Source organism: Aegilops tauschii, chromosome 1 (assembly GCF_002575655.3).
Source record: "Aegilops tauschii subsp. strangulata cultivar AL8/78 chromosome 1, Aet v6.0, whole genome shotgun sequence".
Taxonomy (NCBI): domain Eukaryota; kingdom Viridiplantae; phylum Streptophyta; class Magnoliopsida; order Poales; family Poaceae; genus Aegilops; species Aegilops tauschii.
The window spans coordinates 32,368,025-32,393,977 of NC_053035.3; the positions used below are offsets into that span (position 1 = coordinate 32,368,025).

At 47.5% G+C, this 25,953-nt stretch overlaps 2 protein-coding genes across 2 annotated transcripts; both read left to right on the plus strand.

The window, feature by feature from the left end:
- Positions 1-438: 438 nt before the first annotated feature.
- LOC109748686 (uncharacterized) lies at positions 439-2,823 on the plus strand. Its single transcript, XM_020307710.1, has 2 exons — positions 439-1,255; positions 1,697-2,823. Exons 1-2 carry the CDS (start codon positions 439-441, stop codon positions 2,821-2,823), a joined length of 1,944 nt encoding a protein of 647 aa, XP_020163299.1.
- Positions 2,824-12,693: 9,870 nt separating this feature from the next.
- Positions 12,694-16,878, plus strand: LOC109748687 (uncharacterized). The gene is made up of 6 exons (XM_020307711.4): positions 12,694-12,886; positions 12,994-13,082; positions 13,419-13,511; positions 13,623-15,494; positions 15,657-15,840; positions 15,937-16,878. The coding sequence occupies exons 1-6, from the start codon at positions 12,784-12,786 to the stop codon at positions 16,539-16,541; spliced, it is 2,946 nt and encodes a 981-aa protein (XP_020163300.1). The 5' UTR covers positions 12,694-12,783; the 3' UTR covers positions 16,542-16,878.
- Positions 16,879-25,953: the final 9,075 nt, after the last annotated feature.

Consider the following 25,953-nt stretch of genomic DNA (forward strand, 5'->3'; position numbering starts at 1 on the left):
TCTTGTCCATCACATCATTCTCCTAATGATATGATCCCGTTATCAATGACATCCAATGTCCATAGTCAGGAAACCATGACTATCTGTTGATCAACGAGCTAGTCAACTAGAGGCTCACTAGGGACTTGCTGTGGTCTATGTATTCACACATGTATTACGATTTCCGGATAACACAATTATAGCATGAACAATAGACAATTATCATGAACAAGGAAATATAATAATAACCATTTTATTATTGCCTCTAGGGCATATTTCCAACACAAGGTTCTTGCAAATAGACTAAAAGTGATCTTGCCGGAAGTTATCTCTGAAAATCAAAGTGCATTCGTTCCCGGACGGCTAATCACGGATAATGTGCTCATTGCCTTTGAGGTCTCGCACTATCTCAGGAACAAGAAGCATGGCCGAGAAGGAGTTGCGGCAGTGAAAGCGGATATGAGTAAGGCCTATGACCGAGTAGAGTGGACATTCCTTGAAGCCATGCTAAGAAAACTGGGATTTAGGAGAAGATGGGTGACCCTGATAATGAAATGTGTAACCACTGTGAGGTACCAGGTTAAAGTTAATGGCGTCCTAACGCAACAGTTCAGTCCATCTCGAGGATTAAAACAAGGGGATCCGCTTTCCCCTTACCTGTTTGTGATCTGTGCTGAAGGGTTGTCAGCGTTGTTACACGAGGCCGAGGAGACGGGGAAGGTTAGTGGTGTCCAGATTTGCGGAGCTGCACCAACTGTTTCACATCTGTTCTTTGCAGATGATTCCATGATTTTGCTAAAGGCAACACAGCAGGAAGCCACGACCCTTCGAGATATCCTCGATCTTTATGAAAACTGCTCTGGCCAAAGTGTCAACATGGAGAAATCGGCGATCATGTTCTCGCCCAATACTAGTACAGAGGCAAAAAGTTCAGTCAAAGGGTCGCTCAAAATATACAGTGAGAACTGGAACGATCGCTATTTGGGGCTACCTGTACATGTAGGCAGATCAAAACGGCGAGTCTTTGGCTACATAAAGAATAACATGTGTGGCCGAATGCATGGATGGCAGGAGAGACTGCTTGCGAAAGCCGGGAAGGAGACGCTCGTGAAATCTGTGGCACAGGCGATACCGGCCTTTGCCATGTCGTGTTTCGACCTGACGAAAGGTTTTTGCAAGGAACTGAATACGCTCATAGGGAAATTTTGGTGGAGCCAACAGGATAAAGAAAACACCATGCACTGGCTAAGTTGGGAAACCTTGTCACTTCCGAAAGGTATGGGTGTACTAGGCTTCAGGGATATGCACAGTTTCAATATGGCAATGCTGTCTCGACAGGGGTGGAGACTGCTGCAAAATCCGGAGTCCCTTTGTGGACGCATCATGAAAGCGAGATACTTCCCTCATTGTCATATGTTGGATGCAGAACCTAGGGATGGAATATCGTATACATGGCGGAGTATTCTTCGTGGCCTCGAGCTAATCAAGGAGGGTTATATCTGGCGAATCGGCGATGGGACGGGAGTTAACATCTGGTCCGATCCCTGGATTCCAAGGGCTTGGTCACGCCGTGTTATTACACCCAAAGGACAGAACCTGATTACACAGGTCAGCGAGCTTATTTGCCCGATTACGGGAGCATGGGATGAGCAGCTTGTTAAGGACACTTTCTGGCCGGATGATGTATGACACATTCTCCGGATTCCATTGCGTGAAGGAGTCAGTGATTTCATGGCATGGCATTTTGACTATAAAGGGAACCATATTGTGAAAAGCGCCTACAAGCTATTTGTACAGTTGCAGAAACAAGCAAGGAATGGGGCCCCTGGCAATAGCACAATGGTGGTGGGAAACTTGGATAGGTGGGATAACCAGGCATGGCGTAGGATATGGAAACTACCCTGCCCACGCAAGATTCAGATGTTCGCTTGGCGAGTCAAACACGAGTCACTGGCTTTCTGTACTAACCTGACGAGAAGAGGGGTCAGGCTCGAGAACTCCAAGTGCTTCTTTTGCGGGAGAGTGGATGAAGACGGGGCTCATCTTTTTGTCAAATGCAACGCTGTCAAGGAAGTGTGGAGGGAGATGAGCCTGGAGAGGGTACGCTTGGAGATGGAAGAGCTATCGTCAGTACATGCAATCATGGACCTGCTTTGGAGGCTAGATGAAAATGTGTGTGTCCAAATCCTCACCTTCTGGTGGAACTGGTGGAACAAGAGGAATAAAATACGAGAAGGGGAATTACCAATCACGGATGACGAGCTAATTCGCCGAGTCCAATGCAGTACCTTGGAGTTCATGCAACTGTTTAGAACGAGTAAAAAGAAGCAAGCAGAGAGCAAGTGGGCACCGCCGGGTGAAGGAATTCTGAAGATCAATGTGGATGGAGCGTATACGCCGGGCGAGACTTTTGCTGCATGGGGAGCGGTTGTCCGTGACGAGGCGGGAGATGTGCTGCTGGCCCGAGCTGGTAGGAAGGAGCAGATAAATGACCCATTCGGAGCAGAGGTTGCGGCCATGTCTGAGGCGGTGGCCATGGCAGCTGACATTGGCGCCCTTCATGTCGTCTTCGACACCGATTCACAGCTACTGCAGGAAGCACTCGACTTGTCCAAGGTTGACTCGTCCCCATACGCGGCTGTCATCGAGGACATCAAGCTTCAGCTTAAATTGTGGTTCTCTAAGCAATCTATTACTTTCTGTAGACGCGCAGCGAACTCGATAGCGCATGAACTTGCAAAACTTGGTAGTTTATGTTTGCCAAATGACAGCATTGGCTGGACCAATATTGTACAGCGCCATGTGGCTGCTTGTGTGTCGGGCGATTTACCCGAGCACCGTTAAGTTATAAAGCTTTGCTTTCTCTAAAAAAAAAATTGTTTGGTGGATGGAATTGTTGGCAGTCTGATCATGTGGGAGTCCGCCGAACCAGATCGGATCGAGCACGCCAAACCGCCGCCACCGCCGCCGCCGCCCCCGCCACCGGTCTGAGCTCCCTCGTACGCTGCGACGCCGCGTGCCGCCCGTCCGTCTGCACTCAAACCCCGCCGCCGGTGTGTGCTCAGTAGGAGCCGGGTCGCAGGAGGAGCCGCGCCATTGTCGGCTCGGCCGGACAGCCGGTCGTCGTCATGGAGCACTGGCGCTTGGAGCTCCCGCGGATGACGCTCACCAGGTACTAATATGTAACATCGGTGCCGTCGTCAAATCATCCGTGTCTGCCTGGTAGTCGTCGGCCGGTGCATCCTTCAATTGCCATGGCCACCACCATGAGCTACAAAAATGCTAACCTCCGTCACGGGGCCCTCGCCGTGCAACTTGTTTAATTCACGAAGAGCAGCAGCAGATCTAATGTGTGAAGAAGCAGCAGCTGGTTCAGATTTGTTTTGCTTCCTTTCTTTGCCCTCACCATGCAACCTCTGATGCAGCCTACCAAACAAGATATGTTGTATACAGCATCTCTGGTGCACACATACAGTACAGTCTACCAAACATACATCTTAGTTCATCTTTGCATCGGCTCAACCAGGCCAAGCTCAGCCAGGATCCTCCATGCGATGCAGGGTGAAGCTACCCAGGCAGCCAAACACGCCCCAGATTGATGTTTCCCTCGGTGGTGCACATTTCAGGCTTGTGGTGTCGAGCAGATTGGGTCTATTGTTTAAGTAGTGATCGAGTAGCAATTAATACAGATCGTTCAGTTTGTCTATCCTATGGACCGGGCACATCTACATTTTTTTTGCCTGTCGGCCCCATCTACATGGATAGTAAAGAATAACACAGTCGGAGGAGACACTGTGCTAGTACTTCAATCCATGTGTACGCATGTATGGGGGTTGGTTACAATATATTCGGCCATGGTGATCAATGCATGGTCTTGGCTGAAAAACAGTTTTTGTCATGCGAGCATCACATGATTTTTTTTTCTCCCCAACAAAAAGAAGCCAATTGTCGACGAAAAGCTCCCATGACGGGCGGAGGACACCAAGAAAAGCTCCCAGGACTCCAGAGCTAGGGTTGCCCGGGCAACCCGCATAGTCCCGCACAAGTAGAGAGTTGGTTCATATTGGACTAAAACTGAGCAGAGCAGTTGTAACTAAAGAAAATCAGTTTTGACTATGGAGCGGGACGGATCGGGCGCTGCTCTGCACTCCTATCCAGAGCTGAGAATCCATAAAGGGGCCTTCGATGAGGTTAACAAAGGCATGGAAAGTAGGGATGCTGCTTTTCACCTTAGGTTAACCTTACACAAATTCAAAAGATGAGATAAAAAAGGCATACTACTGGCGCAAGAGAGAAAGGAAACCAAAAACTGAGCATGAAAGCATGTGTCGATCAACCCATGCAGAGGCCAAAGGTTTATTACCATCCTTTCATAAGAAAATAAAGCATAGAGCACACCGAAGGAATCTCCGGAGAACCAAAAGAGTAGACAGCAGCAGCAACGAGCGAAGAACAACCATACAACATGGGTGTTTATTCGAACAACTAATAACAAAAGGGTAGGCACTATGATTCTGACTTCATTGGTACCCTGGGAACCTCCCTTGGCTTCGGACGGTGAAAGCTCGCATCAACGGTGTTAACGAGTATGCTTCTGGTAATAAAAAGGTGAACACATAGGTGAGTGAAGCAATGGACAATATCCCAACCGTCCCATCCTTGATCTCTCAGCACTGGTGGATGTCTGGCATATATTCGATTTGGGGGTGGTGCTTGGAGCTGCAATTCTGCCTGGCTTAGTGATGAGCAAAATTTCATTTTATGCCTACATGAGTGCAATTATATGCTTACTGATAAGCACATTAGGTTAAATAATACAGAAACTGGTCATAATATTCCAGTACAATTTAGGATGATATCATATAAAACCTTTTACACGGAAAAAATTTGTTCTTGATTAGTAGTATAAGTCTGGTTATGTAGGTAAATCAGTTCTCTAGTATGAAAGTAGTACTGCACGGCTTTGAAATAGTATAAGCAAAGTCCTAGCACTAGTATTTGGAGTGGTATGAGTCCGGCTAGGGTTGTGTTGCCCGTGTAGTACTAGCTAGAATTAGATTCTGAAAGATGCATTGTCCGTATACGTTTAGGAATATTGGGTCGACTGGTTCTGTATATATACACAGCAAGTTGCGTGAGACTTGTACCGTGAGTTGAGAGAAAAGGAGAAATTTGAGAAGAAAATAAAGAGAAAAAAGAAAGAAAGACACAACAGGTGCCTTTGGCAAAAGTTTTGGACCCTATAATACTGGCTGACGTTCCCCACAAGCAAACGCCAGTGCGAAAGATGCCACCTAAGCGAACGTTTTGTTCATTGAGTAAAGCACCTCCCAACCAACCCATTTCCCTTTAGTGTCTATTAAAACAGAAAAAGGCCTTCAATTAATTGAACACAAAAAGGCTCATTTTCATGCCACACTACTAAATAGCCTTAAACCTATTACTAGCAAAATGGCCCGTGAGTTGCAACATGAAAGAAAAATCACAATCTCCAATGGCCAAGACCACATTTTGTTGCATCACTGAGATACACTATCACTATCAATTTCGTGAAATCATGAAAAAAAATTTAAACTCGTGTACATATTTGAAATCTTGAACATTTTTCAAATTCGAGAACACTTTTACAAATTTTCAAACATTTCAAAAAATCAAGAAGATTTTTTGAATTCATGAACATTTTATACTATTTGCAAACGTTTTTCTTAAAGTGTGATTTTTTTAAAAAAACATCGTGAACCGGCGAACATTTCTAAAACCAACAATTTTTTTTTGGAAACTAGTGGAATTTGTTTTTGAAATTCACAATCATTTTTTGATTCAACGAACATTTTTTGAAATGCATGATCATTTTTTGAATCAATGAACATTTTATGAATGAATAGACTATTTTGTAAGTCACGAACAGTTTTTGAATTTTGAGGATATTTTTCCTTTCATGAACATTTTTTGAATTGGCAAACTGTTTTTCAATTTTATTAACATTTTTTAATACATAAACTTTCAAAAAAATCATGAACATTTTTTGATTTCTCTAACATCTGTTTTCAAAAAAATAATTGAATATGCAATCATTTTTCAGAAAATCGTGAATATTTTTTGAATCCACAATTTTATGATTTATTAAATATTTCATTTCAAAATTCTCAGTTTTTTAAATTTTCAGTACTGTTTTGAAGTCCCAAATTATTAAAAGTAGAAAAAACGAAAAACAAAAAGAAAAGTAAAAAAATAAAAACGAAATTTAAAAGACAGGCCGTCCGGGCATGGGTTGGCCCAAACGGGGGCACTGCATCTTCTCCCAGCGCGCAGAGCGCGGTATAGGAGGTCCCTACTGCATCGGCCGGCCCAGACTGGAGATTTCCCTGTGTAAAACGTTTTTATCAAAAAAATTATAGATGGCATTGATGGGTAATATTTTGCAACTTTGGGGGTTACTTTCCTGAACCGCCAGAAGCAGTAGCTCCTTTATCATTAGGTATAGATTTTGGACCTCATTTTAATGATATAAAACATACCATACAAATGCCATGACATTTAAATAAAAATGCCTTGTCATGTTCAACAATGATCATGTATTGTACATTTTCTCTACAAAAGTATTGTACATCTAAAGAAACAAATTAAAAATGCAAAAATAATGGCGTGCTAAGAAAATATTTAGAAATACAAACTAACATGTCTCTATAGATTTGGCATAAAAATGTACAAACAAGAAGGGGAAATTGCCATAGCCGTGAATTATTCAAAAATGACATGCTAAAAAATAAGGAAAATTTCCATGATCGAGATAATACAAATGCCATGACATTAAAAATAAAAATGCCAAGATACAATAATATATAAATGCCATGCCATTATTTTTTATACCACGCTATAGATAATTTTTTTGACATGCTCTTACTAAAAAACATGTCATCATCTTAATGAAAAAATGCCATGCTCTTAATAAATAAAAATGCCATGAAGTTAATAATAAAAATGCCATGCACCTAATAATAAAAAATCCATGCTCTTGGTAATAAAATGACATTCACTTAATAACAAATTGACATGCTCTTAATAATAGAAATGCCATGTTCTTAGTAATATAAATGCCATGCTCCTAAATAGTAAATGCTATGGGAAAATGCACCCAAAAAAGTTAACCCTGGACAGTTAATATCAAAAAGCATGTAAATGGTCTCCCATGTAAAATAACATGGAAAACCTTGTATGAAATGAGGGACACACATGGATTTTTTTTTCTCATGAAAAGCAATTTGAGAAAAGAACATGTAAAAAAACGAATATAAAAAACTTTACCCATGTTTTTGTGAAAATAAATGCCATGTATTTACAGTACAAAAAAGATATATGAGAAAGATGCCATCTTATTTTTACAAAAATACCATGGAAAACACAAAAAATAGATCTTACATGGCAGATGCCTGTGTAAAACTTAGCATAGCAAAGAATGAACAATACAAAAACCTTTTACGCATAAATAATTGTTCATTAGGGGGGTGGGGTGGATATGTCCCCTTAGGAGAAATATATTATACATTTACATAGTTAATATCTAACTGGTCATATTCTCTCCATTGGTGTGGGCCTCATGTTGGTTTGCACATCGCCACCTAAAATGAAATCCCACATATATGCGACTCTCACAAGTATCTTGATAGCCCCAGATATCGCATCAGTAGAAGACAGGCTAGTTAGTCACGGAGGCGCTTCCATGGGCATGCTTTGCTTGCCTCAACTTGGGCACCACCAGTTACCAAAAAAGGCTTTTGTGCCACTTTATACAAATATACAAGCATCCACGAACAACACCCCACCACACACACAACACACACCCAAGGCAGAGACAAAGATGATGGAGCACCGCAACACCACCGAATCAACCACCAAGCGATCTACAGATGGGCCAATAGGAAATGCCTGGAGCCGACCGAGGCCTCCGCCATGAGCTAGCCACCGCAAAGAGGTGATTCAAGGTGCTGCCTTCTAGAAAGACACGACACCAGAGTGCCACCACCGCCTGATCTCGAGGATCAAGTTTTCACCTGGAGCAACACAAAGAGAATGGAGCAATCGTGACAGAGCCTTCAAGAAGGAAACAACACCCATGAACGATGCCGCCGTCAGCTAGGGAAAACACCGGGCAAGTTATGTACCCTGGCGCTCACACCCCTCATTTGTCATGCTACGCTGGACACCAACACCCATGCCACCCACATGGCCATGGCTGCCCCCCACCACCACCACCACACACACACCTGAGACACATGCTCCGTTGACTCCCACCACGACTCTCACCGCCAGGTCCACCCGCCCTGGATCCAGAAGACTCTGCCACCAGGGCACCATCAATTCCGCTTCACTTGTAGAGTAAAGCTTTGTAATATCTTGCAATCCAATTTGTAGGAGGAAAGGATGTAGAGCTCTAACCGGCGGTGAGGTGAGCTAAGCCCGGGAAGGAAAAAGCACATGCTACATTTCTTTGTCTAAATTCATGGCTGCTGATTCGACTCTGGCTTCTTCCTCCTCTTCTCTCCATGACCATTCTCCCTGTGGCGCATATAAACAAATGCAATGTCTGCCAGTAGGGTTGTCATAACTTTGGCTTCTCTATTGTCTTCTCTCTGTAAATTTTTTCCTATGCAATTCAAACATTCATGCAATTTTGTAGTATGGAAGATGGCATGATATTATTGCTGCGTTTTAGAAATCATGTGAATCAAATATGCTCTAAATAGATATGGGCTCCCTCATTTTATAAGAATTCAAACAACATGTTTTCCGGATTATAAACATGTGCGTTTCTCAACGGTTACGGGTGCATGATAAGGCTGCATAGTTTCTCTTGGCTTGCGTGTAGTTGCTCTATCTTGCAGAGTGTTTCCCTGTTGTTGTTGTTGTTGTTGTTGTTGTTGCTGTTGTTGCTGTTGTTCATATTGAATTCCTGCTCTAGCCAACTCATCCAAAAGTCCAAAATATGGAAGAGGGTCGGACATTATACTCCAACACTCCCCTCACGTCTATGCTCCTTTCGAGTTTATGATGTGGGCAACGGAAGCGGGGGCCGACCACAATTATTTATTGGGTTTACTGGGTTTTGAACCCTGAATCTCTTGATTGCAAGTTTATGCACCTAACCACTTCATCCATCAGTCCGAACTGATGGAGGGAGATGAGCAATATATTTCAACAGTTCAACCTGAGAAACTTTGTTGTCGTCATGGGTGCCTCTGTACTCATTTGGAGGACTGGCCAATGTTGTATCATATGTTCATGGACTTTGATGTTTTTTGCTTTTGGTATCATGCTTGTCATTTATCCGTAGTGTGAAGTGCACATGATGAGAAAATGGGGAGTACTATTTGCCAAATTGTAAGTGTTTGGAATAACAACTTAGTATTATCTAGAGGCCAAAGCAAGCATATATACAAGTTTAGAAGGGAGGCCAAAGACCAAATACAGAAAACCAAAAGGCATCATAAATATAACTCTAACCCCCTCCCCCCTCAAACTCACGGTGGATCCACAACGCTGAGTTTGGAGAGGTAAAATCTGTGTTGCGCTCTAGTCTGGGCCTTCGTGATGAAGTCCGTCAACTGTAACTCGGAAGGCATATACGGAAGAGCAATAACATGGTCCTACACATCAGTGTTTACAAAGAAAGCATCAACACAAATATGCTTGGTAAACTCATGCTTCACGGGGTCCCGCACAATATCGATAGCACTTGTACTGTCTAACAAGAGTGTAGTAGGTGTTTGTAACAGAAACACCAAAATCCTTGAGTAACCAGTGTAACCAAGTCACCTCCGCCGTGAGAAGACTCATAGCTCGCAACTCAGCCACTACACTAGAACGGGAAACCGCAGTCTGTTTTTTTCGTCTTCTAGGCAATGAGAGAACCACCAAGAAAGACACAATAAGCAGAAAGTGAACGGCGATCCAAAGGATCACTAGCCCAGGTAGCATCCGAATAGGCCTGGGGATGTCACGAGCTGGAATGAGGAAAGACGAGATGGTGAGAGATCGTGCCATGAAGATATTGTATAAGACGGACAAGGTGACTATAGTGAACCGAAGTGGGAGAAGAAACAAACTGACTTGGGATATAGATATGATAAGAGATATCCAAACGAATGACGGCGAGATAGATAAGACTCCCAACAAGATGACGATAACGAGTCGGATCAGACAGGGCTCACCATCAGAAGCACGAAGGTGAATATTAAGCTCCATAAAAGTCTCAACAGTGCGGTCACCACTATGAACCGCACAAGCAAGAAGATCATGAATATACTTTTCTTGGGAAATAAAAAAGCCATCGGAGGTGGAGGAAACCTCAAGCCCAAGAAAGTAACGAAGAGGGCCAAGATCAGACATAAGAAGCTGCTCATACAAATATCCATTTTAAAAAAGGATGAACTAGGGGTTCCACCCAAATCAATCAATTGCAGATATTTCAACCAATAAAAAGAGAGGGAACAAAGGAGAATACCTTGAGGGTTCAAAGGGGGAGATGATCCACCATTTTTTTAGTTTAGATCCGCAAGATTGGGGGGGAGACATGGGCGGCAGGGGGAGGGGGACAAGAGTAACAAATATGCGTGGCAGAGTTGATTGTGCGTCGCGCTATCTATCGTCCCGGGGCCAGACGTCATGAAAAGGTGTGATATTTTGAAATACTTTCAAACGTGGTTCATTTCGTCTGATATTTTCGGAAAAATGGTTAAATTTGTACTCCCTCTGATCTGAAATAAGTGTCATGGTTTTAGTTCAAAGGGGGAGAGAGAGACATAGGCGGCAGGGGGAGGGGGACAAGAGTAACAAATATGCGGGGCAGAGTTGATTGTGCGTCGCGCTATCTATCGTCCCGGGGCCAGACGTCATGAAAAGGTATGATATTTCGAAATATTTTCAAACCCGGTTCATTTCGTCTGATATTTTCGGAAAAATGGTTAAAATTGTACTCCCTCTGATCTGAAATAAGTGTCATGGTTTTAGTTCAAAGGGGGAGTAGTTTTTCACCACCCCTCCCCCGGGTAAAAAAAAAGATGCGGGAGCAATATCCATACAAGTGCAAATATCCTTTTTTTAACACAGTACAGACGCAAGCGCTATGCGCATGCACTCACCCATATGAACACACACCCTACCCCTATGAGCACCTCTGAGAGACTGAGCCGGCATATCATCTTGAGATTTTACGACGTCACCATAGGCGCCTCGCAGTCGACGGGAACGTCTCCTCCCACTGAACGCTCATCGCCGGAAATCCTGAACTAAATCAAGGATAAATGCGAGCACCATGACTAAACTTTGTACACACATAATGGATACATAGATGTGCGAATAAATACATACACGCAAATATCCATACTGCACATAGATACACACATTTGCAAATACCCATACACTAAATCTTGCATTACATACACCAAATATGCACAAATTATTGGGGAATGCCATGCCAAATTTACTACAAACCCTATCCTAACCTAAAAACTATAAGACCAACTATACCTACCAGATCCCTAACCCTAGCATACAAATCCTACACCATACCTACCAAATGCCTAACCCTCTCATACAAATATCCAATGATTAAAAAAAGTGATGAATTAGGGTTTTACCCAAATCGATCTTATGTGGAGATTTCAACCAATAAAAAAAGCGGAACATAGAAGAGAACCATGAGGGTTAGAAGTAGTCCTGGCCATGGGCAGCCCGGCCTGACGATGCTCATGGGCTGGGCCTGGGCCTAGATTTTGATCCTGGAGGCCGGGCCGAGGCGGGCTCGGGCCCGTCGTATTTGTGTTTTACCAAAGAGGCCCGGCCTGAGGCCTGGCGGGCTTTTACATGGTCGGGCCGGGCTCGGGCCTGATTTTCTAGGCCGCCCGGGCCTAGGTTTTCTACGCTGGGCTTGGCTAGGCCCGGCTCGAGGGATGACCAGGTATAGTTAGAAGGGGAAGAGGACCCACAATTTGAGCTCAGATCCAGAGGGGAGAGACCAAGAGAAAGAGAGAGAGAGAGGGGTGGGAGGGAGGGGGGCGAGAGTAACAGAGGGGAAGTAGAATATTAGAGAGATGGTTGGGTTGGGATGCCTCGGCAGGGCCTGGTGTTTTTTTTCAACCAAACCGCATGGCGCCATGGTCTGGGGCGGTCAACGTCGGACCGCATGACGCCCTTGAACCGCGCATCGTTCTACCTACCATGGCGCCCTGGCCCGGGCATCATGAAAACGGATGATAGTTTGAAATATCATTTTGTCTTAAGTTTTAAAAAATGCTAAATTCGTCATTTTTGACCGATTCCTACACACACCTTGATGCGGCAGAAAAAAGGAAAAAGGAAAGGAATCCGGAGCCGTGGAAGCAACGGCGTGGTGCTCCCTGGGAGTGCGCATGCTCATCACTGTGCGCGAGACTAGACCAGGGTGTGGGCCCTGGGCCTTCGCGCCTCGTGCCCACAGCCTTTTCAAAGTTCAAACCCGAACCCCCACGCCCACCGCCCTCCGCTCGCCAACCTCACCCCAGACTCACACCCTCCTCCCTCCCTGACACGCTGGCCCCGCTCCACCTCTGACCCACCCGCAGCGACGCGCGGGTACGGAGCCACGTAGTACCATCCCAACCCGCTCTGCTCGCACCGCCCGGCCATGCCTATGCGGGGGACCCACCGCCCCAGAGACCACCGCAGTTCAAATCCTCTTGAACGAGAGAGAGAGAGAGAGAGAGAGAGGAGAAGCCCAGTCCAAAAAGGTCTCAGAGCGGAAAAGGGGGAAGCCGACCAGCCCAGGCGATGCTGCGCGGCAGCGCCGGACCGCGAGGAGGAGGAGGAGGCGCTGCGGCGGCGGCGGCGAGGCCCCCTCGCTGCCCTCACCCCCGCCCCGCGTCGCGCCGAGGTGAGCGGCGGCGCCTCATCCGCACGGCTAGTTTGTTTGTTGGCCAGGGCCTCTGTTCCGCTCCCATTTCTTTTTTCCCCTCCGATTTAAATCCGCTTTTGTTGCAGCGCGAGGGGCGGCCGCCTCTCCGGAGCCGAAGGGCGACGCCGTGTCGGTGCTGGAGGATCCGGTGGTGTCTTCCGTCGAGGAATCCTCTGTAAGCGGCCCGTCCCCCCCCCCCCCCCCCCCCCCATATTCCTCCCGACTTCTGTCACCTCTGTCCCCCAGTTCTCTCTCTTTGAGCTGCTGCTGCTCTTGTTTCGTAGCTGAGATTCTGTTACTATTAGGTTGATCTCTCTTGGTCTTTGCTAGATTCATTAGTAGTATCTCCCGAAATGCAGATTCAAATTTCTATTCCAGAATTTTCAAAATATAAATTAATAATGAGCATGCTTCGTTCATTTTTTATTAATAAATTTGAATGACGCTCCATGTTTGACTCGTTCTGCTATGCGTTGACCATAAATCCTGATGCTTCCGATGTTTCAACCAGTTCACATTTGAGTTCAAGAGAGGGTCCAAGAGGGCGAGGAAGGCGATGCCGCCGGCAGAGGCGCATAGAGGGAAAGAGAACTGGCATGGAGAGGTAAGGCCAATCTGAGTTTCCACAAGTGTGCATTTTGTATACAAAATTCGTTGCTGTATGATCTCCTACCCTCCTGAACCTGTGGTGCTGTGTCTTTACTCTGTTTCGCAGGGAGTCACTAGCAAACAGAACATGGCTGCTGCAAAGCCACACTTGACGAAAGAGGGGCCAGAAGAGGTGGAGTTCACGCACTGCGCGCCCAGCATCGTTGCGAGGCTGATGGGTCTCGACACCGTGCCGAGGTCCAAGAAGGTTCTTGACCGGTGCCAGAGTGACATCCAGAGCAATCCGCGGCTGAAGTTATCCGGACGTGCTGAGGAAGTGGCCCAGGTTTCATGCGAGGATCGGCCATGCCGGAGCAGTGGCGATGAGCTGCCAGAACTGAAGGATGTTTTCGAGGTGACCGAGATGGAGAACATGGCGATGCGCAAGGCGTTGCAGTCAGGCAAGGAGATGCCACGCCCAAGAAGCAACGATGCCGATCTGGAGTTCGTGAGGCAGAAGTTCTTGGATGCAAAGCGCCTTTCCACAGACGAAGGCCACCGGAATTCCAAGGAGTTTGGTGAAGCACTTGAGATACTGTACTCCAAAAAGGATGTTTTCCTTGAAATCCTTCAGGAGAGCAGTATTGCATTGTCAGGATTCCCAGGGCACGTCCTTGGTTACAGTGGTTTGCAGTGCTCCCCCCATGGAAGCAGTGGTGCTGGTGCGCAATCCTTTGGGCAAGACAACTTTTGCAGAACGGAAGTTGATAGTGAATCTGAGGATCCTCGTCCTAGTATGCATCTCGAAGAAACTTCAGATGTGTCACTGGAGCATTCGGCACCAAAAGGGAGCAGGCGTTCACGTAGGCCCTCGCAAATTGTTGTTCTGAAACCAGACCCTCAGAGGAGAAGTTCTACACCGGTTATAGCAAGCCAAGAAACATCGCAGTTTGGTCAGTGGACTGGTGCACGATGGTTGAAGCCCCCACGCCATAGTCCGCATAAGCAAGATGGCATACATTCTATGGCACATGGCAGTGTGCAAGTTACAGAACCAGAAGGAGATACACCTGAACAGAAGCTTAGAATACAAACATCTATAAGGGGTAGCTGGAAGAAACCATCTGAGAATGAACGCTACCTTGGAGTTGGCTGTCAAAGGGAAAAGGCTGCTTCCACTTCTCATGATGAGACTTCGTCAATTTCTTCATCCACGCATTCTGCTGGATCATCGGTGAGCAGAAAGGCCAGAAAGCACCTCTCTGAAAGATGGCAAATGGCCTGCCAATCCAGAGCTGAAAATCCAGTTCCTACTGATACAAGAACATTAGGTGAGATGCTTGAACTCACTACTAGAGATGCAACGAAGGTAACCACCCACAAGCGTTTGTCAGATTCAAACACCAATTCCAGTAATGCGCAAGAGATGCCGGCCAGCCCTCTTGGTATTAGCAGCAAAGATGGTTGGAAGACAGGGATTTACCGTGGAGATAATTCAAGAAGTGTCATATCAAGGAATTTTCCCAGGTCCAAGTCTCTCCCAACCTCATCTACCACTGTTGCAAAATTACCGGGGAGGAGGCGCTCTGCACCTAACTTGCCCATTCTGAAGGATATATTGAATACACCCACTGATGATACTGGAAATGGACTTCTCAGGAAGAGGTTACCAATCAGAAAAGCCAAGCAGAATGGGCGAGTTATTGTTCATGTAGGAAAGGAAAATATGCTACCTGAGAAAGAGATTTATGTAACTTCAGAGAGAACAAGACACAGTATCTGCACTTCCGATCTACCCAGGACAAGCAACATATATAATGAGCATCCAGGTGACGTTATCAGTACTGAGGATCACACAGCTATTGATTTGGCTATTCCACATGATGATGTGCGAAATTTGGAAGGTCAGGCAGGATGGACAGAACAAAAGCTAGCAACACCGTTACCAGAGCCAGAAGAAGACATAGTAATTCATAATCAAGATAACATAACACTGAAGGTACACAATACATTACAATTTTTTTTGTTATTTATTATTAAGTAATCTGCCATTATTCTGTTGTCAAATTAGTTTGCCGAGAATATAAGCTCTGTTATGAAATGTTCAGTTTTGAGACTACTGCTACTTTCTCATTATCAAAACGGTAACATTTGGTTTCAGGAGGTGAAAAGCCAATTAATGGAGAGTGACATTGCTGAAATTGATCACCAAGCAGTAAAGTCTGCTTATTCTGTAAGCGCTGAGAGTTGCGAATGCTCAAGTCCAACTGCTTCATCGCAACAAAGTTCTGGAGAAGAGGCTACTTATTCTGGAATCTTCAAAAGTGTCAATGATGGTATTCAAGGCAAGCATACCAAAACCAAGTCTGACTCTTCTGCACTTAATATGATTCATATTCTTGTCAGTAATCTTTTATTCCCATTTCATCTCATAAATGCAGGACTCAGAGCTCAACTTAAGATGCTGAAGATGGGCGATCAAGTTGATACACGCAGAGATGATTCGGATGCATACTCGAGCGATGAGTGCGACGATACAGACATTTCAGATTACCAGGTAAAGGAGGAGCAGCTACCCATCTTTAAGGATGAGGAAGACAGGGACTGCACTTATGTCCAGGAGATGCTTGGCACTGCGTGTGGCTTTCCAGTCTACCCAGACCAGTGGCAGTTCAGCTCAGATGTGTTCGTATGGCTGGAAAACAAGTACAGCAAGCTGCTCCTGTGGTCGAAATCAGACAGGAAGCTTCTTTTCGACCTCGTTAACTCAATCTTGGCTGACATGACGGCTCCAGGTAGCAGCCTGTGTTCAAAAATCATGATGAACTCCTGGCCTCAAATGGATTGGAGAAAGTTAGCTGAAAATGTCTGGCAAACAGTAGTATTCATGCGAAGGAGCCATCAGCCATTTGATCTGGACAGTGTCGAGCCTTTGCCCCTGGACCATCACCCTGAACTTGAAATGTTCGGAGCAGACATTGCTGAAATGATACGTGACGATGTTCTGGAAGAGCTTGTGGCCGAACTCGCGTCGCATATCAACTGACACCCTAAGGCTGTGACCTGTAGTGGTTGAGATATTTGACCAGGTAATGTACATAGCCTGCTGCAAATTACTTATTTGCGAGTCGGGTTACTACGATGTAGGATTTGGGGGAGATGGCTTCATGTAGAACATATGGACTCTATGTATGCTGGTGGAATACTTCCCCTGCTGTTGCATTAACTCCTTTATTCATGCCTCCATTACAAAATTTCTCATAGTTATTCCTTCAGTTTGGATTTAAATCTGAGATCAGATGCCACCTTTCCCCATTCACAGCCTTGCAGTAATGATACAGTTGAGCACATTATCCTAGAGGAAAACACAAACATTCTGATTTTTGGTCTTTGTTTGGTGCATTATTTGTATTGTTACACATGATCCAGTTTTCCTTTGAATTTTGTGCTTCATTTCATTCTTGTCTCATTCATTGCATACAATGTTCAATGACTCGGTTCGGTTACAAGGCCAAGATAAGAAGTGAAAACAAAATCTGAGCCAACTGTTGGAATTATGAGTAATTTACCAAATGATTTTATTAACAGAAATACTAGATAAAGCATGACTAATATAGCCGCGATAAAGCAAGTCATGCAATCTGGCGGAAAGAAAGTAAATAGCATCTGCATATATGAACTTGAACTAAACACATCTAGAACAGACACTAGATGAAGTTGCATATATGAAGTAAAACCTATCATATGTAGGACAGAAACTAGAGCAAAGAACTGTGTCATGACATCTAATAGAAAGAGCAAGAACACGTACGGGACAGCAGCAGCAGAAGCACTGGACTTGGGGTCGACATCCTCTCCAGCCATGTCGTTGCTGAGGTAGTCGACGTCGGGGAAGAAGTCGTCGTCGGGGAAGTAGTCGTTGGAGTCCGTGATGAAGAAGCCAGTAGTCGCGCAGAGCGCTCCCCAAAAACCTTATCACCCTTCTCCCATACAGGACTCAAAAGGCGCGGTTCCGGAGGCCTACTGTCCTGACCTGCGGTGCACACCGCAAGCTGGGATGGGGAAGAACGTAGCAGCAGCGCAGTGGTCGGAATTTTGTGGCGAGAGGAAGAGGAGCTTCTGGTGTGTGAAGGATGCGAACAGGCTGCGACGGGAGGTGAAGCAACGGAGGGAGACGAAACGAACAAGCAGCGGCCCAAGAGGCGCGCTGTTCGAATTCAGTGTCCACTACAGAAAACATTTCAGCTCCCGCGTGACCTTTCATATACCCGTCGTGCGTGGCAAAAATTTAGACATCGGCTCGCCTCATTCCCGCAAGGCGCGGCGCGGCGCGCCGCGCCGCGCCGAGGCGTGGCGAGGCGGGCGGCGGAGGAGGAGCGCGCGTGGATGTCCCTCTTGTTCTCATGCTCATACATATGTGGAAAGAACCTCCCTTATAAAGAGGTCTAACTCCCTCTAAACTAGCAATGTGTGACTAAACTTTAGTAGTGTCCCTTGCCTTGCACGAATGGGCTAAGTGGGCCTCTAGGATTTATTAGGAATTTCTGAAATTGTTATTGGGCTAGGCCCATAAATAGATAAAATTCCAGCAATTCCCCACCAGATCCTAGAGGCACATAGAATTTGCCTTTAGTTCCAAAACACTGTTTTATATACCGGTACTGCAGTGGAGACTGTTAAGTTGAACTTCCACCTAGAACTCTATGCTACACTAGTAAGCAACTTGAACAGTGGACTGGGCCTTGAACTGCAAGTTTTCTGCGAATCTAGCTTCACATAAAGCCTTGACCGATACGTGGCTACCGTGGGTCTTCCCCGCGGGTGGAGCTTATGCGTCATACTCCGAGACCTTTCATGAGTTTACTAGAGAGAACCCTACTCTCATAGATTGCGACATTTAACAATCAGACTCATATAGGTGTGTTCTTCAAAAGATGTTCTGCAGAACAACATCTCTGCTTAAATGAGCCACTTAGAACACATTAAGATATACATCAACCTGCCATACAGTTTTAGGAGAGTATTGCATCTTCATGGAGTGGTATTGTTAATAGTAAGTGTTGAGGATATAGACCTTAGAGTCACCCGCCAGGAGGGGCCGGGTTACTCTTCGGACGGTCATTGCCAGAAGCCCGGAGCCAAGTTTCAAGACGATGGGCCAGAGATGGGCTGAGACCCGGATATGGCTTAGGGCCTGTAGTTACAATCATTATTATAGTAGACTTGTAGTGTAAGGCAAGTATAGTTTAGAGTCCGAGATGGACGTTCTTATGAGCCGGCCGGGACTCTAAGGGCTGCTGGGCGTCAGCCTCCCTATATAAAGGGACGACCCGGCAGCGGTTCAAGGGCGACAACAACCTCATCGAGAGCCGGGCATAGCTATTTAGCTCCCTGGCGATCGTAACCCTAATCAATATCACCTCAAACTGGACGTAGGCTTTTACCTTCACCGTAAGGGGCCGAACCAGTATAAACCCTCGTGTTCCTTGTCCCGCATAATCCCTTCAAGCTTCCTAGTTGCGATGGCTCCACAACTAAGTCCTAGCTCGAGGACATCTGCCGTGACAATTCCACGACAGTTGGCGCCCACCGTGGGGCTCGCGCACGGTGGATTTGAGTTCTTGAAGGGCAGCTTCGAAGGGCTCAAGGGATACGCTGTGGGCCGGATGACCAAAAGTCGTCGCGGCAAGCTCTACATCGACGATGCGGACTGGGGCCCCGACGCCGGCTCAATTGAGTACGGGTACCGGGTCCCCTTTGGCGCAATTCATGTCTTCATTGGCAAGATTGGTGAGCCGGGCCCCGAGCCGGATCTCTGCGCCGATCTCATCGAAACGGCTCTGCGCGCACAACCCGCCCGGGCCCGGCCTGCCTTAAAGCATGCTTTTGTGGGGTGTATCCATGGAGGACTCTCCGATCGATCTGGATCCGGTGATGAGGCGGCCGCCGGCTCTGATAACGAGTCGGCCACCGATGAGTCAAACTCGTTGTACCAGCTTCAAGATGGCAGGCTCATGGGTTGTTCCGATGGTGACAGTATTCCGGACCTTTTTGAGCCACCAAGTCAGGTTGGAGTTTTTATGGCTGGTGCGCAGCCTGTTCAGAACCCCGCTGCTGGAGCGGGAAACCCGGTGCCTTCTCCGGCTCAGGTGCTAATGGATCTCACGGACAAGATGACGGCCCTGTTAACCGCCACGGTTGACCCGGCGGATCAAGCTCAGCATGATGCGGAGGTGGCACAGCTAAAATTGGATCTGATAAAAGCTAAAGAGGATCTTGCAGCGGAAGGGATCAGGCTGGCTGCGGAGCGGGCGGCTCTCGACGCCCGGACTCAGCTGATTCAGGCGCAGTCCTTCCAACTCACGATGGATCAGAATGCGGCCAACGAGGTCATGAAAAGGAGGCATCAGAAGGCCCAGTCTCGACTCCCACCGGTTTACGATCCACGCAATCTTTTCAACACGCCGGGTGCAGGGTCTAGTAACCCGCCAGGGATCATTGCGCCCGGGTCTGGACCCCTTATTCAGCCACGAGTGATGGGGCCTCCCCAGGTGCCCCCTGCCCCGCCTCAGTATGTGCCAATACCCCCGGGTCATTATGATAACCCGCTGGAGAACATGGTGGCTGCGGCAGCACAACTGGCGGCTCTCCCCGTGGACGGCGACTCTCCGGCGGCCATCGAAACCCGCCGGGTCAGGGAACTCCTGCAGACGGCACTGGCACAGCAAGAGGCGTACTCCTACAGCCGGGACAGGATCCACTCGACCCCTCGTCCAGGCCAGAGCCCAAGTTACAGCCGGCACATGGTCTCAGCAACCGGCTCAAGTAATGTCCGACGCCATGACCCGCCCCCTGGCCATGGCCCGGCTCATAATGGAGCCTTTTACGCAGCAGACCAAGCGCGGCAAGAGGCGGAGCAGGTGCCTCAATTGACGGCTTACCAGACCCCCCCGGTTTATCCAACGACGTCCGTTGATGTGGGTATTTCTACCAGGACCGGGGGTGTCCCTTGTTTGGTGCCAGCCATCCGTAATGAACGTCTGCCTAAAGACTTCAAGGGCCCTAGGAAGGTGCCTAACTATACAGCTGACTTACAGCCTGCAGCCTGGATTGAGAGTTATGAGATGGCTATGGAATTGCTAGAGGTCAGTGAGGCGGCCATGGCCAAATATTTCACCATGATGTTAGATGGAACTGCCCGCACGTGGTTGAAAGGGCTACCACCGAACTCCATTGGGTCTTGGGCTGAGCTGAAAGCCCGGTTCATTCAAAACTTCAAAGATACCTGTAGGCAGTCTATGTCTATTGTGGATTTGACTAATTGTAAGCAGCAGGAGGGTGAATCCACGACCCATTGGGTTCGCCGGGTCAAGGAGATCATACATTCATCAGATAAGATGGATGCCGGCTCTGCAGTCTTAATGTTGGAGCAGAACTGTCGCTTTGTGCCCCTTAAGATGAAACTCGGACGGCTTAAACGCGACTGCACCGATATGGGTACCCTAATGGCGGCTCTTGTCAAGTATGCCGATTCTGACGGTACCAAGGATCCCCCTTCAGACGATGAAAGGACAGGGAAGGGAAAGAAGAACGGCAACGGCAAGGGTCCTCAGTCTAACCCGGGGAACCAAGGAGGAGGCAAGCGTAAGGCCGATGGCAGCCTAGAGTTTGTAGCCAACGCCAACTCCCAAGGTAATAACCAGCGACGCAAGGGGAGGCCCCCTCCCCGAGGCGGCGGGTCAGGTCCAACGCTGGAGCAGCTGTTGAATGAACCTTGTCCAAGGCATGGCTCTAGAGAGAAGCCAGCGACTCACCTGTGGAAGGATTGCGCGATCATGAAGGCCTTTAAGAGCTACAATGGCCCGAGCGGCGGCTCAGGCGCCGGCGGCTTTCATGGCCCGGGCGGCGGCTCAAATTCCGGTCCTCAGAACGGTCAAGGGGGCTTTAATCAACAGTCTGGTCAGGGTCATCAACAGCAGCAGGGGGGTTATTAGACCAACCCAAAGCAGCTTAGCGGTGGACAGTATCATGTGTTCACCACCAGTTTGTGCAAACGGGATCAGAAGCTTCACAAGAGAGCTGTTCATGTTGTTGAGCCGGCGGTTCCACGCTACTTATGGTGGTCTGAGCAGCCTATAGTGTGGAGTAGGGAGGATCACCCTCCCCGGGTGGATAACCCGGGCCACTTGGCCTTAGTGGTGGCTCCTCAGGTGGGAGGCTATAAGTTCACAAAGGTACTCATGGATGGAGGCAGCAGCATCAATATCCTCTATTATGAGACTTTCCGTCGTACGGGGCTAGTCGATAAGAACCTCAGCCAGTCAAACACTACCTTCCATGGTGTGGTACCCGGTAAGTCGGCTTATTCAGTCGGCAAGATCGAATTGGAAGTGGCTTTTGGTGATGAGAACAACTACAGGGTGGAGAAGCTGACCTTTGAGGTGGTCAAGATAAGAAGTCCATACCATGCTATATTTGGACGGCCGGCTTATGCCAAGTTCATGGCACGGCCATGCTATGTGTACTTACAGCTCAAAATGCCGGGTCACAACGGGACTATTACGGTTCACGGCAGCCGAAAGGTGGCTCTAGAGTGCGAGGAAGGCGACGCGGCTTATGCAGAGTCTGTTTGTGCTACAGAGGAGTTGAAGTTTTACAAAGACAATGTTGACCCAACAGATATGACCTCTCTGAAAAAGCCAACCACGGAGAATGAACCAGCAATGAAATTTAAATCAGCTGATGAGACTAAACTTGTTGATTTTGTTCCAGGTGACTCGTCGCAGCAGTTTAGCATCAGTGCAAATCTGGACCCGAAATAGGAAAGCGCGCTCATCGAGTTCATCCGTGAGAATAGGGACATCTTCGCGTGGAAACCTTCCGACATGCCAGGTGTACCTAGAGAACTCGCTGAGCACACTCTCAATGTTGATCCAAAATTTAAGCCGGTCAGACAGTTCCTTCGACGGTTTAACGAAGAGAGGCGGAAAGCTATTGGTGAAGAAGTGGCCCGGCTCTTGGCGGCCGGGTTCATTGTTGAAGTTTTTCACCCGGAGTGGTTGGCTAACCCGGTGCTCGTACTCAAGAAGAACGGCACCTGGCGGATGTGTGTGGACTACACGGACTTGAACAAGGCGTGTCCGGCTGATCCTTTTGCTCTCCCCCATATTGATCAAATCATTGATGCTACGGCAGGTTGTGCACGCTTAATTTCTTGGATGCTTATTCCGGGTATCATCAGATTAAGATGGCAGTTAAGGACCAGGAGAAGACGGCGTTCATCACTCCCTTTGGAGCCTTCTGCTATGTGTCTATGCCCTTTGGACTCAAGTGTGCACAGGCGACTTACCAGCGTTGTGTACAGAATTGTCTTCATAAACAGATCGGGCGCAATGTTCACGCTTACGTGGATGATATTGTGGTTAAATCCATCAAGGAGGAAACCCTGATAGATGACTTAAGGGAAACCTTCGATAATCTCCGGGTCTACAAGATGATGCTTAACCCGGCCAAGTGTGTTTTTGGTGTTCCTGCAGGCAAACTATTGGGCTTCTTGGTTTCTGACAGAGGCATTGAGGCTAACCCGGAGAAGATCAAGGCCATCACCTCCCTAGCTAAACCGGCGTGTATAAATGACGTTCAGCGTTTGGCGGGTCGTATCGCTGCTTTAAGCCGGTTTATAAGCCGTTTGGGTGAGAAGGCTATGCCCTTATATCAGTTGATGAAGAAAACTGATAACTTTGTCTGGAATGATGCAGCTAATACCGCTTTTGGGGATTTGAAAAAGCAACTGGCAGAGCCCCCCGTCCTTGCTGCTCCGGTTGATAAGGAGCCCTTGCTACTGTATGTGGCGGCAAACACACGAGCCGTCAGTGTGGCTATTGTGGTGGAGCGCAAGGAGACGGGTAAGGAGCATCCGGTTCAGCGGCCGGTTTATTATGTCAGCGAGGTGCTTATTGAGTCCAAGCAGCGGTACCCGCATTGGCAGAAGCTCGTATATGGTGTGTTCATGGCGAGCCGGAAGCTCAAGCATTATTTTCAGGGTCATCCCATCACTGTGGTCAGTTCTGCCCCTCTTGGGGATATTATCCAGAACAGAGAGGCTACAGGGAGAATTGCTAAGTGGGCTATAGAACTTGGACCTCATGGCCTCAAATATGTGCCACGCACTGCTGTTAAATCTCAGGCTTTGGTGGATTTTATCAATGACTGGACAGAGTCACAAGTGCCTGAGCAAAGGCCAGATAACACTTATTGGACTATTCACTTTGATGGGTCCAGACAGCTGGAGGGCTCGGGGGCTGGTGTTGTATTGGCTTCCCCTAAAGGTGACAAATTCCATTATGTGCTACGGTTGATGTTTCCTTGCACTAACAATGCGGCTGAATACGAGGCTTTGCTCCACGGTCTTCGGGTGGCTAAGGAGATGAGCTTAAGCCGGGTAAGGTGCTTTGGTGACTCAGACTTGGTGGCTCAACAAGTATCAGGCACCTGGGATTCTAAGGATCCTCTCATGGCGGCTTATCGCCGCGAGGTTGATGCCATTGCTGGGCACTTTCAGGGATACCAAGTGGAGCACATTGATCGCAGGAAGAACGAGGCGGCTGATGCTTTAAGCCGGCTAGGCTCCCAGCGAAAACCGGTGCCGCCTAACACTTTCTTGGATGTCCTGTATAACCCTTCGGTTCGGTTGCCTACAGAGGAGGACTTGGCTATCCCTGACCCGGAGGCACGACTGGTGGCGGCTCTTCATGTCATACCAGACTGGACAATGCCATATCTGGCTTATATAACCCGGGGAGAGTTGCCTGAGGATGAAACTCTGGCCAGGCAAATAACCCGGCGGGCTAAGTCAATGATTGTTATCGATGGCGAGTTGAATCATCGCAGTGTTTCAGGGGCATTTCAGCGTTGTATCTCCCCTGAGGAAGGTCAAGAGATCTTGCGCGAGATCCATGAAGGGGATTGTGGCCATCATGCCGGTTCAAAATCTCTTGTGGCCAAGGCTTTCCGTCATGGTTTTTATTGGCTGACGGCTCACGCTGATGCAGAGGACTTGGTCAGTAAATGTGATGGTTGCCAAAGGTTCTCACGACGGGCTCATGTGCCGGCTCAGGAGTTGAGGATGATCCCAATCACTTGGCCCTTTGCGGTCTGGGGGCTTGATATGGTTGGGCCTTTTAAACGGTCCAAGGATAAGAAGACCCACCTCTTGGTGGCAGTTGACAAATTCACGAAGTGGGTGGAGGCTGAGCCAGTTAGCAAGTGCGATGCAGCCACGGCGGTTCAATTTATGAAAAAGGTGATTTTCCGCTTCGGCTTTCCGCACAACATTATAACTGACAATGGCACCAATCTATCCAAGGGCGCTATGGAAGAGTTTTGCCAACGAGAGCATATCCGACTTGATGTTTCCTCAGTGGCTCATCCCCAATCCAATGGTCAAGCTGAGAGAGCTAACCAGGAGATTCTGAAGGGCATCAAGCCCCGGCTTTTGGTCCCTTTGCAACGGACGCCGGGTTGTTGGGTGGAGGAGTTGCCCTCCATCTTATGGAGCATCAACACTACTTCTAACAGGTCTACAGGCTTCACGCCTTTCTTCATGGTTTATGGAGCAGAAGCAGTCCTCCCCAGCGACATCCGTCACGATTCACCTCGTGTGGCGGCTTATGTTGAGACGGATAATGAACAGGCGCGCCAAGATGCTCTGGACTTGTTGGACGAACAGCGTGATGTGGCAGCAGCCCGTTCAGCGATTTACCAACAAGACCCGCGTCGTTATCATAGCCGCCGGGTCAAATCCCGGGTCTTCCAGGAAGGCGACCTTGTGCTCCGGCTCATCCAGGATCAAACAGATGCACACAAGTTATCCCCACCTTGGGAAGGGCCCTTTGTGGTCAGTAAGAACTTGCACAACGGGTCATATTACCTCATTGATATTCGGGAACATAAAGATTCGCGTAAATCTGAGGAGGAGACCCGTCGGCCGTGGAATATAGCTCAGCTTCGGCCTTACTACACTTGAGCTACCGGCTCTTGTGGTGTACATATTTATTTCAGACATGTATATATTATGATAAGCAAAAAAGCAGGACCTCTGTCCTTTTTTCTCCTCCAATTATGCGTGTGTTATTTTTTACATGCTGATTTAAAGGAGGATCCGGCTTATGATCGTATTTGAGTCTAGCCGTAAGCAGTAAGGTCATTTGGGGGCTTCCTGTTCAAACATGGGTCGTATTCGAACCAATGAGAACATAGCTGTCGATACCCACTTGATTGGCAAAGTGCCGAGCTCATTGGAAAGTTAATTTTGGTCATATTTGAATCACAGTTTAACCCCTCTAAGAACCGACGTGGATCGTATTCGAATCAGCGTCGTTAAACAATTTTAAGAATCATTTGGGGGCTTCCTGTTCAAACATGGGTCGTATTCGAACCAAAGAGAACATAGCTATCGG

Excerpts from the sequence above, each read along its gene's own strand:
- LOC109748686 (XM_020307710.1), top strand. The coding sequence starts at position 439 with ATGAGTAAGGCCTATGACCGAGTAGAGTGGACATTCCTTGAAGCCATG. Across the intron at positions 1,256-1,696 it reads AACCTTGTCACTTCCGAAAG|GAGTCAGTGATTTCATGGCA; the intron begins GTATGGGTGTAC and ends CATTGCGTGAAG.
- LOC109748687 (XM_020307711.4), top strand. The coding sequence starts at position 12,784 with ATGCTGCGCGGCAGCGCCGGACCGCGAGGAGGAGGAGGAGGCGCTGCG. Across the intron at positions 15,495-15,656 it reads AAGATAACATAACACTGAAG|GAGGTGAAAAGCCAATTAAT; the intron begins GTACACAATACA and ends ATTTGGTTTCAG. Across the intron at positions 15,841-15,936 it reads TGTCAATGATGGTATTCAAG|GACTCAGAGCTCAACTTAAG; the intron begins GCAAGCATACCA and ends TCATAAATGCAG.